Source organism: Eumetopias jubatus, unplaced genomic scaffold (genome assembly GCF_037043125.1).
Source record: "Eumetopias jubatus isolate StellerSeaLion01/CBP00866 unplaced genomic scaffold, mEumJub1_p1.0 scaffold_14, whole genome shotgun sequence".
Classification (NCBI taxonomy): Eukaryota; Metazoa; Chordata; class Mammalia; order Carnivora; family Otariidae; genus Eumetopias; species Eumetopias jubatus.
Window position 1 is genome coordinate 62808550 of NW_028274820.1, and position 13691 is coordinate 62822240.

At 48.4% G+C, this 13691-nt stretch overlaps 1 protein-coding gene across 5 annotated transcripts in view; it reads right to left on the bottom strand.

The window, feature by feature from the left end:
* NOD1 (nucleotide binding oligomerization domain containing 1) overlaps positions 1 to 13691 on the bottom strand; it is a 63266-nt gene that overhangs the window by 16352 nt on the left and 33223 nt on the right. For 4 of the 5 annotated variants that reach the window (XM_028119357.2, XM_088018298.1, XM_088018299.1 and 1 more), the window contains exons 8-12: positions 13219 to 13302; positions 9335 to 9418; positions 8362 to 8445; positions 5126 to 5209; positions 1525 to 1608 (exon numbers count right to left, since the gene is read on the bottom strand). In XM_028119357.2, coding sequence (XP_027975158.1) covers positions 1525 to 1608; positions 5126 to 5209; positions 8362 to 8445; positions 9335 to 9418; positions 13219 to 13302 — 420 coding nt within the window. The remainder of the gene's footprint in view (positions 1 to 1524; positions 1609 to 5125; positions 5210 to 8361; positions 8446 to 9334; positions 9419 to 13218; positions 13303 to 13691) is intronic. The other variant, XM_088018301.1, reaches the window with a different exon arrangement.

Below are 13691 nucleotides of genomic sequence, written 5' to 3' on the forward strand. Positions count from 1 at the left end.
CGAGTAAGAATTACATTTAACACTGTGAACCAATCTGTTCATACGCACATACCCATATCTGAAACAAGATTATAAAATCACACGGCAGGGGCGCCTGGCTGGCTCAGTCATTAGGCGTCTGCCTTGGGCTCAGTTCATGGTCCCAGGGTCCTGGGATCGAGTCCCTGCTTCCCCCCCTCCCTCTGACCCTGCTTGCGTTCCTTCTCTCGCTTTGTCTGTCAAATAAATAAAATCTTAAAAAAAAAAAAAATCACACTTCATACTACGCACAGTGCTTGCTGGTACTCTGCTCAAGTTCATTTTTTAAATAATGCTGGTTGCAACCCACCAAACTCATTTTGCTCCGCTGACAAGTTCCAAAGAGAAGTTTAAAACGCACTGTTCTCGGAGCCGAGGTCAAGGGACTGTACCTCGATTTACTTTTTTTTTGGTTGGGAAGTTCTCCCCCAGTCATGAAGAAATAAAGTAGTTAATGAGTAACTACCCCCTGAGCTGAGGATCTGAGTTCACAGAGCAGCCCCAGTAAGAGCGTGAACTCTTCCTCTCGTCTGTCCTCTAGGGAGGTCTGGCTCTGCCCCCTGTCGGGTCCTCCACACGGTCACTTTGCAGGGCTGTTTCCCGCTGGAGGTGCAGGAAAAACTCCAGAGCACTCAGGAGTCTGTTCAGTCCCCAGTTCTCAGCTCTTAAGAGTAGCTGTGGACCCTTACAACTGTCCTCAACAGCGTCTGAGAAGAGTAGAGGCCAACCGTTGCCTGCAAATTTCTGCAGCCTGGCCTACCTGGGCTCAGTACTCTTAAGCAATCAGGGTCCTTTCTGTCTGACTAACTGCCATTTCCCCAGCACCCAAACCGTGGCTGCAACTGTTACTAATGGGAACTCCCCCCAAACCCCACTTGGCCCTGCATATTCTACAAGCCCAGACCCAAACAGGGGCGGGGGTATGTGTCTTGTGAGGCACTAGCGGGGTGGAATAGGGCTCAGTGTTGTAGAAAGCAAACGATTTGGCTCCCACTAGCCCCAGAAGCAACGCCTCAAAGCAGAAACAGGAAGTTGAGGAAGAGCACAGGTCAGCTCAAATCAGCATGGAAGTAGCTCCTCAAGCCCAGGAAGCCCAGAAAAGGAGAAGAACGGGCCCCAAACTCCAGCTAGCACGTTCGTTCGTCTCAGCTTCCTGAGTCCCTGAGTGCTTCACTCGCAGTGGGAATGCCTTTCTGGAGCTGTTTGCTCCGGAACCTGAGGGAAGCAGAGGAGGGCAGGGGACCGCGGAGGAGAGCAGGGGCAGGCCAACTGGGCCAGATTCCAGCTGCTCTTCTTAGGTGGCACCTTGGGCAGGTTTACTTAACTGCTCTGGGCCTCAGTTTCTACATCTGTGAAATGGAAATAATACCAGCTACTTCACAAGATAATGGGAAAGATGAGGAATAAGTGCAAAGAGCTCCCCTGCACATTGTGCCTGGCACCCAGATGGTGGTGCTGAGTAAGTGAGCACTGTTACTATTACGACCAGCGGTGGATGAGTCTTACCAAATCTCCATAATGCCAGTGTTCCTCTGTAAGGCGTCTGCCAGCTGGGCAATCCCCTTGGCTGTGATCTGGTTCTGGATAAGCCTGAAAGAAGAACATATCTTGTAGCAGATCCTTAGTACTGGATCAACTCTGCCCCCTCCATTAGGGAGTTGTAAGGGTATGGTGGGAATGAGACACGGTTGGGGGAAGAACGGTGTCCGCGTGACTTTTAATCTGGCGAAGACTGTCTTGAGCAGATCTACCAGAATAAAGGACATCCTTTAAAATGTTTAATTTTTCGGTATATTTTTAGAATGAGCATAATATATCTGTGCATTCATACATAGATAATTTAATACATGAATGCATTTATGTGTGTCTTTGGCATTCTTCACTGCAGGGGGTGCCCAGTCAAAAATGTTTGGAGGCCACCAGTCTGAACAACAAATTCTAAGAAACACCCAGCGGACAGGCAGTCTGGTGGCCTTCCAGCTGGCTGGGGAAGGCAAGGCAGTTTTTAAAGTTAAGTAGCTGCTAACTGGCTGTTCAATTCATTGGAGAAACAAAGGCTCCTAAGAATGCACCCTGTCCTGTCCAACCTCTGGCAGGGGTGGGAAGAGAAGGATTCTCCTGCTGCCACTCATGGGTCCCAGCGGGAAAGCATCCATAACGGGGCCTCTAGGAGTGCATCCCATTAGGTCAGGTAGCAGTGATCCCAAGGTTTCTGATACAGCCGGGGAGCCTGGACAATTTCTCAAGTGCTCTCCTGGGCAGCTGGGCTTCCAACCCAACCAAGAGCTACACACCGCACAAGGCGGTGATGTGTCTATGCGTCATCACATACCCACTCCTCGCTCCCGGCTATTCGTAGAATAAGGTTACTACTGAACTTGACCCTAAGAAATCCTGGGCACTGACCCAACAAGGCAGCCCTACCAGGAAGATGAGAGCTTCACCGTCGTGATTGATGAGATTATAGAAATTAAGCGAGAAGAGGCCAACCCCCTGAAGAGGCAGGACAGTGTCGCGGTTCAAAGCTCCCCTCCTCCACACACACCCACTCCCCACTTCTCAGTCACAGATGCTTGAAGAAATAAGCTCACGCTATCTATGCCTCAGTGGCCTGATCTGTAAAATGGAAGCAAGAGAACACCCCCTCCCTGGGTGTGTGAGGTCTCAGTGGGAGGATGTGTATGAAGGAAGTCGTTCTCACAGTTTCTGCCCCCATGCCCAGGGGCAGGGAGCTCTTGTCGCCATTGCTGCCCCAGCACATAGGACCGTGCCCCAGTCTTTCAGCCACATCTCCCAAAGCGGGACCCCTGGGCTCAGGGGCAGAGGTGATGACCCCCTGGGTAAGGACGACCACAACGTAACGTGGACATTTTGGCAAAAGGAGCAAAGACAGAACCTGGAAGTGGACCCAGAACCGTGCACCGGGTTAAACTGCTGCTTCCTCATCACCTCCACGGCTGCCAGCACTGGCATCACCTCCACTTTGCTGGGAGAGCTGCTTTCAACCAAGAGCTGGCAAGAGGCCGGGTAGTAAGAGAGCCAAAGAGTGTGGCAGGGCTCAGGCACACACGCCCCCCGGGGCCTCCTTCATGAGGGCAGTGCGGTTTGTGCGTGCAGGAAGCAGCCAAGACTCGCTCTCTAGCCCTGGTCTTGCTCAGAGCTCCCTGCAGGGGCTGGCCTGGCACCAAGGGCAGGAGAGAAAAGAAAGTCTACAGGCCAGAAAAACAACAAAACAGATGTAAAAGCACAGACTGGCTGTTTCACAGAAGCTGACAAGGTGAGCTGAAATTCATATGGAAATACAAGGGACCCAGAAGAGCCCAAACAACCTTGAGAAAGAAGAACAAAGTTGGAAGACTCACACTTCCTGATTTCAAAACTTACTACCTGGTTAGAATAATCAGGACAGTGTGATCCTGACGTAAGGATAAACAGATCAATGAACTAGAATAGAAAGTCCAGAAATATACCCGTATGTTTATGGTCAATTGATTTTTGGCAAAAGTATCAGGGCCATTTAAAAGGGAAAGATAGTTTTTTCGACAAGAGGTGCTGGGACAGCTGGATAGCCCCATGCCAAAGAATTAATTTGGGCCCTACGCCTCCGACTGCACACAACAATTAACTCCAGAAATTAACATTTAGGATCTAATACCTCAAGGTAAGAGCCAAACTATAACACTTAAAGGGAAACTTAGGTGTAAATCTTTGTGACCTTGGGTTGGGCAACAGTTTTAGTGAGACACCTAAAACACAAACCACCAAAGAAAAAAATAAACGGGACTTCCATCACAATTAAACACTTTCGTGCTTCAAAGATCACTAACAAGAAAGTGAAAAACCTCACAGAGGAAATATTTGCAAACTGTCTACCTAGTGTCTAGTACCCAGAATATATAAAGAACTCTAACAACCCAGCAGTAAAAAGGCAAATAAATGTATTAACATTTAAATTAAATTTGGAGGAAGGATAGAGAGACATTTCTTCAAAGAAGATACACAAAAACCAACAGGTACATGAAAATATGCCCAATGTCAGGGGCACCTGGGTGGCTCAGTCGGTTAAGCGTCTGCCTTCAGCTCAGGTCATGATCCCAGGGTCCTGGGATCGAGTCCCACATCGGGCTCCCTGCTCAGCGGGAAGCCTGCTTCTCTCTCTCCCCTTCCCCCGCTCATGCTCTCTCTGTATCTGTCTGTCTCTCTCTGACAAAGAAGTAAATAAAATCTTAAAAAAAAATATGCCCAATGTTAGTCAGCAGGGAAATGCAGATCAAAACCACAATGAGATACCAATTCACACCCACAAAAAAAGTGGACAACAGCGAGTGTTGCTGGTGAGAATGTGACAACTGGGAGCCTTCCCACATTGCTGGTGGGAAGGTACAGTGAGCAGCCACTTCAGAAAATACTTTAGTGGCTCCTCAAAAAGTTACATACAGAGTGGCCATATCACCCGGCAAGTCTATTCCTAAGTGTATACCCAAGAGAAATGAAAACATATGTCCATACACAAACATGCACAGGAATGTTCAAGGTAGCATTATTCACAACAGTCAAAAAGTAGAAACAACCCCGATGCCTACCAACCGATGGATGGACAGATTGTGGACGATCCCCACAGAGGAATATCAGCCACACAGAGCCATGAGGCTCTGACACATGCCAGAATGTCAATGAACCTCGGACACTCATGCCAGTGAAAGAATGCAGACAAAAAGTCACATGTTATAGGATTCCATTTCTGTGAAATGCCTAGAATAGGCAAATCCATAGAGACAATCGATCAGGGACTGAGGGAGAAAGATGGGGAGGCGCTGCTTAATGCATGGGGTTGTACTCCAGCTGGGGGGTGGGAAAGTAAAACCGATCTACAGTTAGATTGTGGTGCTGGTTGCACAACCTTGTGAATACGCTAAAGACCACCGACCTGTACATTTTATTAAGATTTTATTTTTTTAAGTAATCTCTACACCCAATACAGGGCCTGAACTCACAACCCCAAGATCAAGAGTCGCATGCTTTACCAACTGAGCCAGCCAGGCACCTCATCTCAAAAAATGTGTTTTAAAAGGAGCACAGCCTGGAATTCTGAGGTTCTCTGAGTTACCATAAATGTTTCAACGTCTGGTTGACTTTCAACATCTCTGCCAGGCTCTCTGCCACTTCATCATTGAGTTCATTTTTGGTGAGCCTAGAAAAGAAAGGAAGGGTTTACTCAGGAGAGCCATACCTGGCACACATTCTTAAATGAGTTCTCAGAAGTGGGATCCCGGCCCGGATCTCTCCAGCCTAGGTTGCTAATCACTAGCTGAACTGAGCAAACAGCCAGGTCCCAATCCTACCCTCTGAGCCCCACAGACAATAAAGGGTGGTTCATTTCTCGTGCAAATCCTGTACCCAAGCTCCTACTTCTTAGCTCTGCTTCTCTAGCAGAGCCCAAGCTCCCTTCCCATTTGCTGGGGCCTCAGATCCCAGAGAAGATAGGGGCCAATGCCTGCTTCCCAGGCTTCTTCCAGCCCCCAAAGCCCCTTGAACATCTCTGACAGCCTGTTACCAAAGTCAGTCGTAGGAAGACTTAGAAAAGCCTGTCAACTACACGTTAAAATGTGCTCAATGCTCTGGTCTGAAGCCCGTCGTGAAGGACCCATGTTCAGGGACTCAAAGTTCAGGAAGTCTCTCAGCTGTTCTTGAAACCAGAAGAAATCCAGATAAAAGCATAGAGGACTCTTAGCTCTGTAAATAGGATTGGACCCTGTTGTGCCAGTGGATGAAATAATAAAGAAGAAGAATGAAACAGAATCTTAAAAAAAATCATTCCTCAAAAGGCAATTTGGCGGCATCTGTCTGAATTTTAAACGTGTTGTACTTTGAGCCCACAGTGGCACTTCTGGACACTGACCCTGCAGTGTGCAAACATGTGCACACAAGGATCTGTGTGTGCGGTATCGACCGCAGTGGTATCGGTCATAATGTAAAGTGGGAACACCAGTGAATATCAGCAGAGGCTACTGGGAAACTAAATTGCAAACATCCATTCAATGGGACGTTGTACAACCTTTAGAGGGAATGAGGTAGAGAGAATGAGGCAAAAGAACATGATATTTAAGAGAACTCAGGAGCCAGACATGCCCAGTGTGTGTCACTCACTAGCAGGACAACCAGGGGGCAGGTGGTTTAACTTCTCTGGGCCTGAGTTTTCTCACCAGAGAAATAAGGTGAACACTCACAGTATAGACATTATGGGGTGGCTATGAGGGGGAGTGAACACATATAAGGGGCTGAGAATAGGGCCACCTGGGTGGCTCGGTCAGTTAAGCGTCCAGCTCTTGATTTTGGCTCAGGTCATGATCTCAGGGTTGTGAGACTGAGCCCCGTGTTGGGCTCTGCACTGGGCGTGGAGCCTGCTAAAGATTCTCTCTCTCTCCCTCTGCCCCCCACACTATTCACTCTCTCTCTCTCTCCCGCTCTCAAAAAAAAGGTAAAAGGCCGAGAAGAATGCATGGCATAGTCAGCACTCGAGAAACGTTCGGTAGTAACATTGTTACTACTAATAATATAGAGCAGGGGTTCTCAACTGGGTGCTTTTCCCTCTAGGGGACATTTGTCCACATCTGGAGACATTTTTGATCATCACAATTGGAGGGTACTGCTGGTGTCTACTGGGTAGATGCCCAGGATTCTGCTAAACATCCTATAATGAACAGGACAGCCCCTCCCGAGAATGATTTGGACCAAAATGTCAACTGTGTTGAGACTGAGATACCCCTGACATAAAAGGACATGTAAAATGTGGACATGTGGTTAAGATTTTTTTTTTTTTAAGATTTATTTACTTTAGCGTGCCCATGCACAGTGGGGAGGGGCAGGGGGAGAGAATCTTTTTTTTTTTTTTTAAAGATTTTATTTATTTGACAGAGAGAGATACAGCGAGAGCAGGAACACAAGCAGGGGGAGTGGGAGAGGGAGAAGCAGGCTTCCCGCTGAGCAGGGAGCCTGATGCAGGGCTCGATCCCAGGACCCTGGGACCATGACCTGAGCCGAAGGCAGACGCTTAATGCCTGAGCCACCCAGGAGAGAATCTTGAACAGACTCTGCACTAAGTGCAGAGCCTGACACAGGGCTCGACCTCACGACCCTGAGATCATCACCTGAGCTGAAATCAAGAGTTGGACGCTTAACCAACTGAGCCACCCAGACGCCCCTTAAGATATTTTTTAAAAGCCACTTGCTGGGGCGCCTGGGTGGCTCAGTCGGTTAAGCGTCTGCCTTCGGCTCAGGTCATGATCCCGGGGTCCTGGGATCGAGCCCCCAATCGGGCTCCCTGCTCAGCAGGAAGCCTGCTTCTCCCTCTCTCACTCTCCCTGCTTGTGTTCCTGCTCTCGCTGTTTCTGTCAAATAAATAAATAAAATCTTAAAAAAATAAATAAAAGGCACTTGCTAAATGCTATTCTATTTTGTAAGAAGATGCTATTTCTATTATTCTAGAAGGCTAGAATATACATTCAAAGGCTAGAAGAAAAAGGTTGATCTGGAAAACACGAGGGAGGAACTACTTTCACTTCCTACTTTTTGACTTCCTTACAGTTTTTTAAAAATATTTCAAAGTATTTTTAAAGGTTTTTTTTAGAGGAAAAGAATTAAAAATGCATTCACTGGCCAGCAGGTCTAGTAGGAGAACTCTCAAAATGATGATATTGTCAATATTAACGAACTCAGCTGGTATCTCAGGTGCCTTGAGTCCCTAATACAGTTCCCTCACCCGTAAGGAATTTATGATACAGGCAGGTAAATAAAATTCAAATAAGTTAGAGTAAATGACAAAAGGAAAAACAACCCCCCCCCCCAAATCACGGTCAGAAGGCAACATACACTAAATTAGTACCCCTGGAGGACAGACAGGGAGTGAGGAATGTGCGCTTCCTGTGACTGGGAAGCTGGACCACGAAGGGCCAGATTGTGAGGGGGCTGCATGGGAGGAAGGCAGCTTAAGAGGAGGAAGGGAGAAAAGTCTGAGCCAAGTGCACCAAAATTGGACTCTGCAAGGCCTACGTGAAGGTGCTCTGAGGATAATCCTGACAGAATGACCAGCCTTCGGGTTTTCCTGAGGTCTGGGTTGGCAAAGGTCAAACCCATGCTCCTGGGGCCCACCTCCCCCCTTCTGTACCTGTTTGTGCTTCTAGGAATGGCTGTTTTCTCTTCTAGAAGGAAATTATCAACTCAACACTGAGGAAAGGCCTAGAGCCTTTTCAATTAAAAAGGTGGTTTTTCAGTTAAGATTCCAGGCTGTACGGTCTTTGGAATAATCCCTGAGATCCAACCTTTCAAAGGGACTCTGGTTATTACCAGAATATTCTCAGAGAGGTGTTGTGCTGCAGGGCCTGTGCGAGGCTCTTTCCTCCTTCTGTGGAGATGCCGTTGAATGCAAGACTAGGAAGGAAAACACGTGGGATCAATCGTTAGAGACACGTCTACATTTGGCTTTGGCTTCAGCAACCGAAACACCCAGAAGATGCTGCCTGGAGGCGGCCCCTGCCTGGACGGAAGCTGACTTGAGGCAGGAAGCAGAAGTGCTCAGCCGGGCCAGCAGCAGTTCCAGCTTTGTTGCTCCAGGGCACACGCTCTGAGCAGGAGGACAGGCACAAGACCGCTCAAGGAGAGGCCAGACAGGAAATGGAACATCAGCGAGACCTGGTCCCAAGCAGATCAGGGGCTGGGAGGGCTCTGCTTCAGGCGGCTGATGTTTTCAGTGTGCCCATCAATAAGACCTGGAGAAGCGTCCTCTGTTCTCATGAAGAAGAAACTCTGCTGTTGCCCCCACTAACTTGGGTTTCTTTTTCAGTGTTAGGAAGAACCCGGGCAACAGGGAGACACCCGAAGCTCTGAGATTTGGCCAGAGGACTAAAAGAAGGCCAGGGAGGAGTAGGTCTTTACAGGGAGGAAGGTTCCCTTCTGTCTCAGCACCGTCCTGTGAGTGAGGAAGGGGCATCCCTTTCAGTGTTATCTGGACTTGAGAATTCCTCCCCACTCCCCCACTGCCAAGGAGCCTGGGGAGACTGCAGAGGAGCTGGCAAAGTCCTAGGTCTTGATCCGGGTGACGGGTACATTGGTGTGCACATATGACAAGTGGCCAAGCTGAACAGTAATGTGCTATGCTACTTACATGTCCATAAAACTGTTTACGAAAGAAAAATCCCCCCCACACATTAGGAAAGCCAACCACTCTCTTCCCCTTGGCTCCTCCCCTCGCAAACCAGGAGGCACACAGAGTGCCCAGGTTGGACCCTGGGGACAGCGGGTCTCAGAAAGCAGCAGGTACCTCAGGTTGGTCAGGCTGGGGTGGTTCCTCAGAGCCTCTGCGAAGGCCTTTGCTCCTTCATCGCCGATTCTGTTGCCCCACATCCTGAGGGCAGAGGCAAGACGGTGAACGGGAGCTCGTGCTCCCCCCTGACTTGCTGCTGGTGGTCACGCTTGGTTGCACACTCACAGGCAGAGGTCTTGGCTTTGTCCCTGGAGCCCCGGCCCGGGGAATGTTCCCACACCAGCCGCTTAGTGAAGCTGCTCTAGGCTTCAAATGCAAAGGGATAAGAGCAGCAGAAGCCCATTGGGTAGATGCACCATGAGAGACTAAGATCACCGTGGGCTTTCAGAGAGCTGTCAGAGGGCCCGAGCACACGACTGTCGCAGAAATGCCCCCGCCACCACCGAGGATGTGGGTTGGCAGCAACCTGAAAGGGAGCCTGTGGAGGTGCCAACTGCCAGCATCCATTTGACCCTCTGCAGGGCTCTGAGACACTCGTGAGGACACAGTCGGTCTTCCAAGAAGCAAAGATCGGGAAGCACCCTCGGAAACCTCACCAGCAATGCTGCTTTTAGGTGAAGAGGACCCTACTCCAGCGTGCTAGTGGGTTGTTGTGGTCTGGGGGGCTGGGCGGGGAGCTGCAATAACAAAGCCCCATACCCTCCCACAGCGTATAACCTGCAAGGTTCTGAGAGGCAGGATGCTGGGCTCCCGTGTTAACTGGATTTTTATCTGGATTTAAGATTATGTGAATTACATTATCTCTTGGAACTTAGTCTCCTCATCTGTAAAATGGGGCTAATAAGAACATTCCCCCTAGAGTTATTGTGGGGATTAAATTAATATATGCAGAGCACTTAGAATAGCGCCTGGCCTACAGCAAGTGATACCTATTTTTAATAGGTGGAGAGCACTGTGTGCCCGGCCCACGCACAGCAGACCTGGCACTGCCTGGGCAATGGCCTCTCACTGCACCAGCGACCCGCCACCATGCTCCTGGAGATGCTAGAGCCCTGCAATGAGTTCTCAGTGTTTTGCATAAAAAGTATGTGTATTCGAGGAGGATGTGGAGGAAGGGGAACCCTCTTACACTCTTGGTGGGAATGCAAACTGGTGCAGCCACTCTGGAAAACAGTATGGAGGGTCCTCAAAAAGTTAAAAATAGAACTACCCTGTGGTCCAGCAATTGCACTACTAGGTATTTATCCAAAGGATATAAAAACACTGATTCAAAGGGACACATGCACCCCAATGTTTATGGCAGCATTATCTACAATGGCCAAGCTATGGAGAGAGACCAAATGTCCATTGATGGATGAAGGGATAAAGAAGATGTTGTGTGTGTGTGCACACACACACACACACCACACACACACACACAGTGGAGTACTATTCAGCCATCAAAAAGAATGAAATCTTGCCATTTGCAACAATGTGGATGGAGCTAATGAGTATAATGCTAAGTGAAATAAGTCAGAGAAAGATAAATACCATATGATTTCACTCATATGTGGAATTTAAGAAACAAAATAAATGAACATGGGCGAGGGAGAGTGGTAAACCATAAAACAGAGTCTTAACTACAGAGAACAAACCTCAGTTTGCTGGAGGGAGGTGCGGTGGGGAGAGGATGGGCTAGATGGGGGATGGGCTTTAAGGAGGGCACTTGTGATAAGCACTGGGTATTGTAAATTCTACTCCTGAAACTAATATACTATATGTTAACTAACTGGAATTTAAATAAAAAATTGAAACTACAAAAAAAAGGTATGTGTACTATATGGTTGAATGGTATCAAATTTTTAATAGAGTGGAAAACTACTTGTGATATGAGATTAAATGAAAAAGAATAAAATTCTGTACATACAGTTTGACCTTTACTATATTCAAAAAAAAACAGATCTGCCTTCGGCTCAGGTCATGATCCCAGGGTCCTGGGATCGAGCCCTGCATTGGGCTCCCTGCTCAGTGGGGAGCCTGCTTCTCCCTCTGCCTGCTCCCCCTGCTTGTACTCCCTCTCTGTCAAATAAATAAAATCTTAAAAAAAAAAAAATAGAGCACACACCTGCATGTGAGAGCAAGAAAGTTTAACTGACTTCAAATGTTGATAATATTTGAGATGATTTTTAGTATATTTTTCATAAAATCAATTTTGTAAAATTATCTGTTTCTTTTATAATAATATAAAAATTATAACAATACAAAAAGGTTGAAGAAGCCTCCAGAATCAAAACCACAATGAGATATCACCTCATACCTGTTAGGATGGTTACTACCAAAAGAACAGAGAATAACAAGTGTTGGCAAGGATGTGGACAATCCGGAACCCTTTTGCACTGCGGGTGCGCATGTAATGCAGTGCGGCTGCTGTGGGAAACAGTGTGGCATTTCCTCAAAAACCTAAAAATAGACTTACCAGCTGATCCAACAACTCCACTTCTGGGTATACAGCCAAAAGAAATCCAAGAGATCCTTGTAGACCCATGTTCCTAGCAGCACTACCCACGAGAGCCAAAATGCAGAAGGTGCCCAAGTGTCCACTGACAGACGAACGGACAAAATGTGGTGCATACATACAGTGGACTGTTTGTTACTCAGCCTTAAAAAGGAAGGAAATTCCAACACAAGCTACAGCGTGGATGAGCCTTGAGAACCCTGGGCCAAGTGAAGTAAGCCAGGCACAAAGACACAAATAGTGTATGGTGCCGCTTCTGTGAGGTACCTATCGAAGGCAAAGTCACAGGGACAGGAAGTCGGAGGGTGGTGGGTGGGGGCTCGAGGGAGGGAGGACGGGAGTTATCTGGGAATGGGGAGAGAGATTTTTGCAAGATGAAAAGAATTATGGAGATGGACAGTGGTGATGGTTGCACAACAATGAGGATGCATAATGCCCCTGAACTGTATCCCTACAGATGGTTAAGATGGTAACTTTTTATATGTATTTTACCACAATTAAAAAAAAATGGAAAAAAAACCGAATTAAAAAGAAATGGCCTCAGCGCCTGGGTGGCTCAGTTGGTTAAGCGTCTGCCTTCAGCTCAGGTCATGATCCCGGGGTTCTGGGATTGAGCCCCGCATCGGGCTCCCTGCTCCACGGGGAGCCTGCTTCTCCCTCTGCCTCTGCCTGCCCCTCCCCCTGCTTGTGCTCTCTGTCAAATAAATAAATAAAATTTTTTTTTAAAGATTTATTTATTTATTTTGAGAGAGTGAGAATGAGAGAGAGAGTGAGTACATGAGATGGGGGAGGGTTAGAGGGAGAAGCAGGCTCCTCGCCGAGCAGGGAGCCTGATGTGGGACTCGATCCCGGGACTCCAGGATCATGACCTGAGCTGAAGGCAGTCGCTTAACCAACTGAGCCACCCAGGCACCCATAAATAAAATCTTTTATTTTTATTTTTTTTAAAAGATTTTATTTATTTATTTGAGAGAGAGAGAATGAGAGACAGAGAGCACGAGAGGGAAGAGGGTCAGAGGGAGAAGCAGACTCCCCGCTGAGCAGGGAGCCCGATGTGGGACTCGATCCCGGGACTCCAGGATCATGACCTGAGCCGAAGGCAGTTGCTTAACCAACTGAGCCACCCAGGCACCCTTGAAATAAAATCTTTAAAAAAAAAAGAAAAAAAAAAAGCCTCCAGGGAGTATAGAACATTGCTAAGATGAAGACCGTCTGCCTGTGGAAAGTTACCCCATAGGCTAGAACGGCTCCCTCTGTTCGCTGGCGGTGAGAATAACGGACTTTTGCATGAATGAAGTAAGTGTGCACAAGGGAAGCTGCAGTCCGGCCTGGGGCTTGGGTATATTTACATCAGAGAACAGCAGTGGCACGCTCGAACGCCGAGCAGCGTGTATCTCACACACTCACACTTGCACGTGCGTGCACACGCGCGCTCGCCTCCACTCACCCAATCTCAAAGATCGATTTGCTGTTCTTCACAGCCAGGGCGAGGCACTTTCCTCCTTCACTCGTTATTTTGTTCTGCCCCAGTCTGTAAAGAGAGCCGTGCACAGGTCAGCCCCCAGCAGTGGGGGGACCCCACTGTCAGCTCCTCGTCACCCGCTCTCCTGGGACCTGCGGCGCCCATGCCCCTGGCTTCCTCGCAAGGAAGGCCCCACCGCCCTAGAGAGAGCCGTCAGAATCCTCTCCAGGACACTGGTCGATGTCTCTGACGAAACTTAGGGACCCAAGCTTTCCCGGAGGTTCTTTAAATGGCCTTCGGTGTGTCCCTCATTTCCCTCAGCAGACCCAGGAGGTTCCCGCCTCAGCTGCAAGTGACCAAGGTGTGCGTTCTGTCACCTGGGCAGCACCAAGGGCTCCTCCGAGCCCGGAGCTTGGTCATCTCTGGCAGAGCATGTCTGGGACAGGCCCAACGATCCA